This window comes from Penaeus monodon, chromosome 25 (genome assembly GCF_015228065.2).
Source record: "Penaeus monodon isolate SGIC_2016 chromosome 25, NSTDA_Pmon_1, whole genome shotgun sequence".
Classification (NCBI taxonomy): domain Eukaryota; kingdom Metazoa; phylum Arthropoda; class Malacostraca; order Decapoda; family Penaeidae; genus Penaeus; species Penaeus monodon.
The window spans coordinates 19196174-19196395 of NC_051410.1; the positions used below are offsets into that span (position 1 = coordinate 19196174).

At 69.4% G+C, this 222-nt stretch overlaps 1 protein-coding gene across 1 annotated transcript in view; it reads right to left on the bottom strand.

The window, feature by feature from the left end:
* The window catches only part of LOC119589104, a 16188-nt gene that overhangs the window by 9267 nt on the left and 6699 nt on the right, over positions 1-222 (bottom strand). The window contains exon 4 of the mRNA XM_037937680.1: positions 49-186. Within this exon, the coding sequence (XP_037793608.1) occupies positions 49-186 (138 nt within the window). The remainder of the gene's footprint in view (positions 1-48; positions 187-222) is intronic.

Genomic DNA, 222 nt, shown 5'->3' on the forward strand with positions numbered 1-222 from the left:
CCCCGCCCATGCACGCAGTTGCGAAGGTGCGCAGAGCCCGCAACCTACCCCGGCCGCTGCGCTGACGACTTCCCTGACGCGCTGGTGCAAGGCCGAGCCGTACCGCCGGTGCATGGTGTGGTCGGCCACCACGACCAGCTCCACGAAGAGCGTTCCTTCGGCCGTCCACAGAGGGCCGTGCAGGATCTGGAGGGGGGAGGGGAGCTATTACAGGCGGGGCAG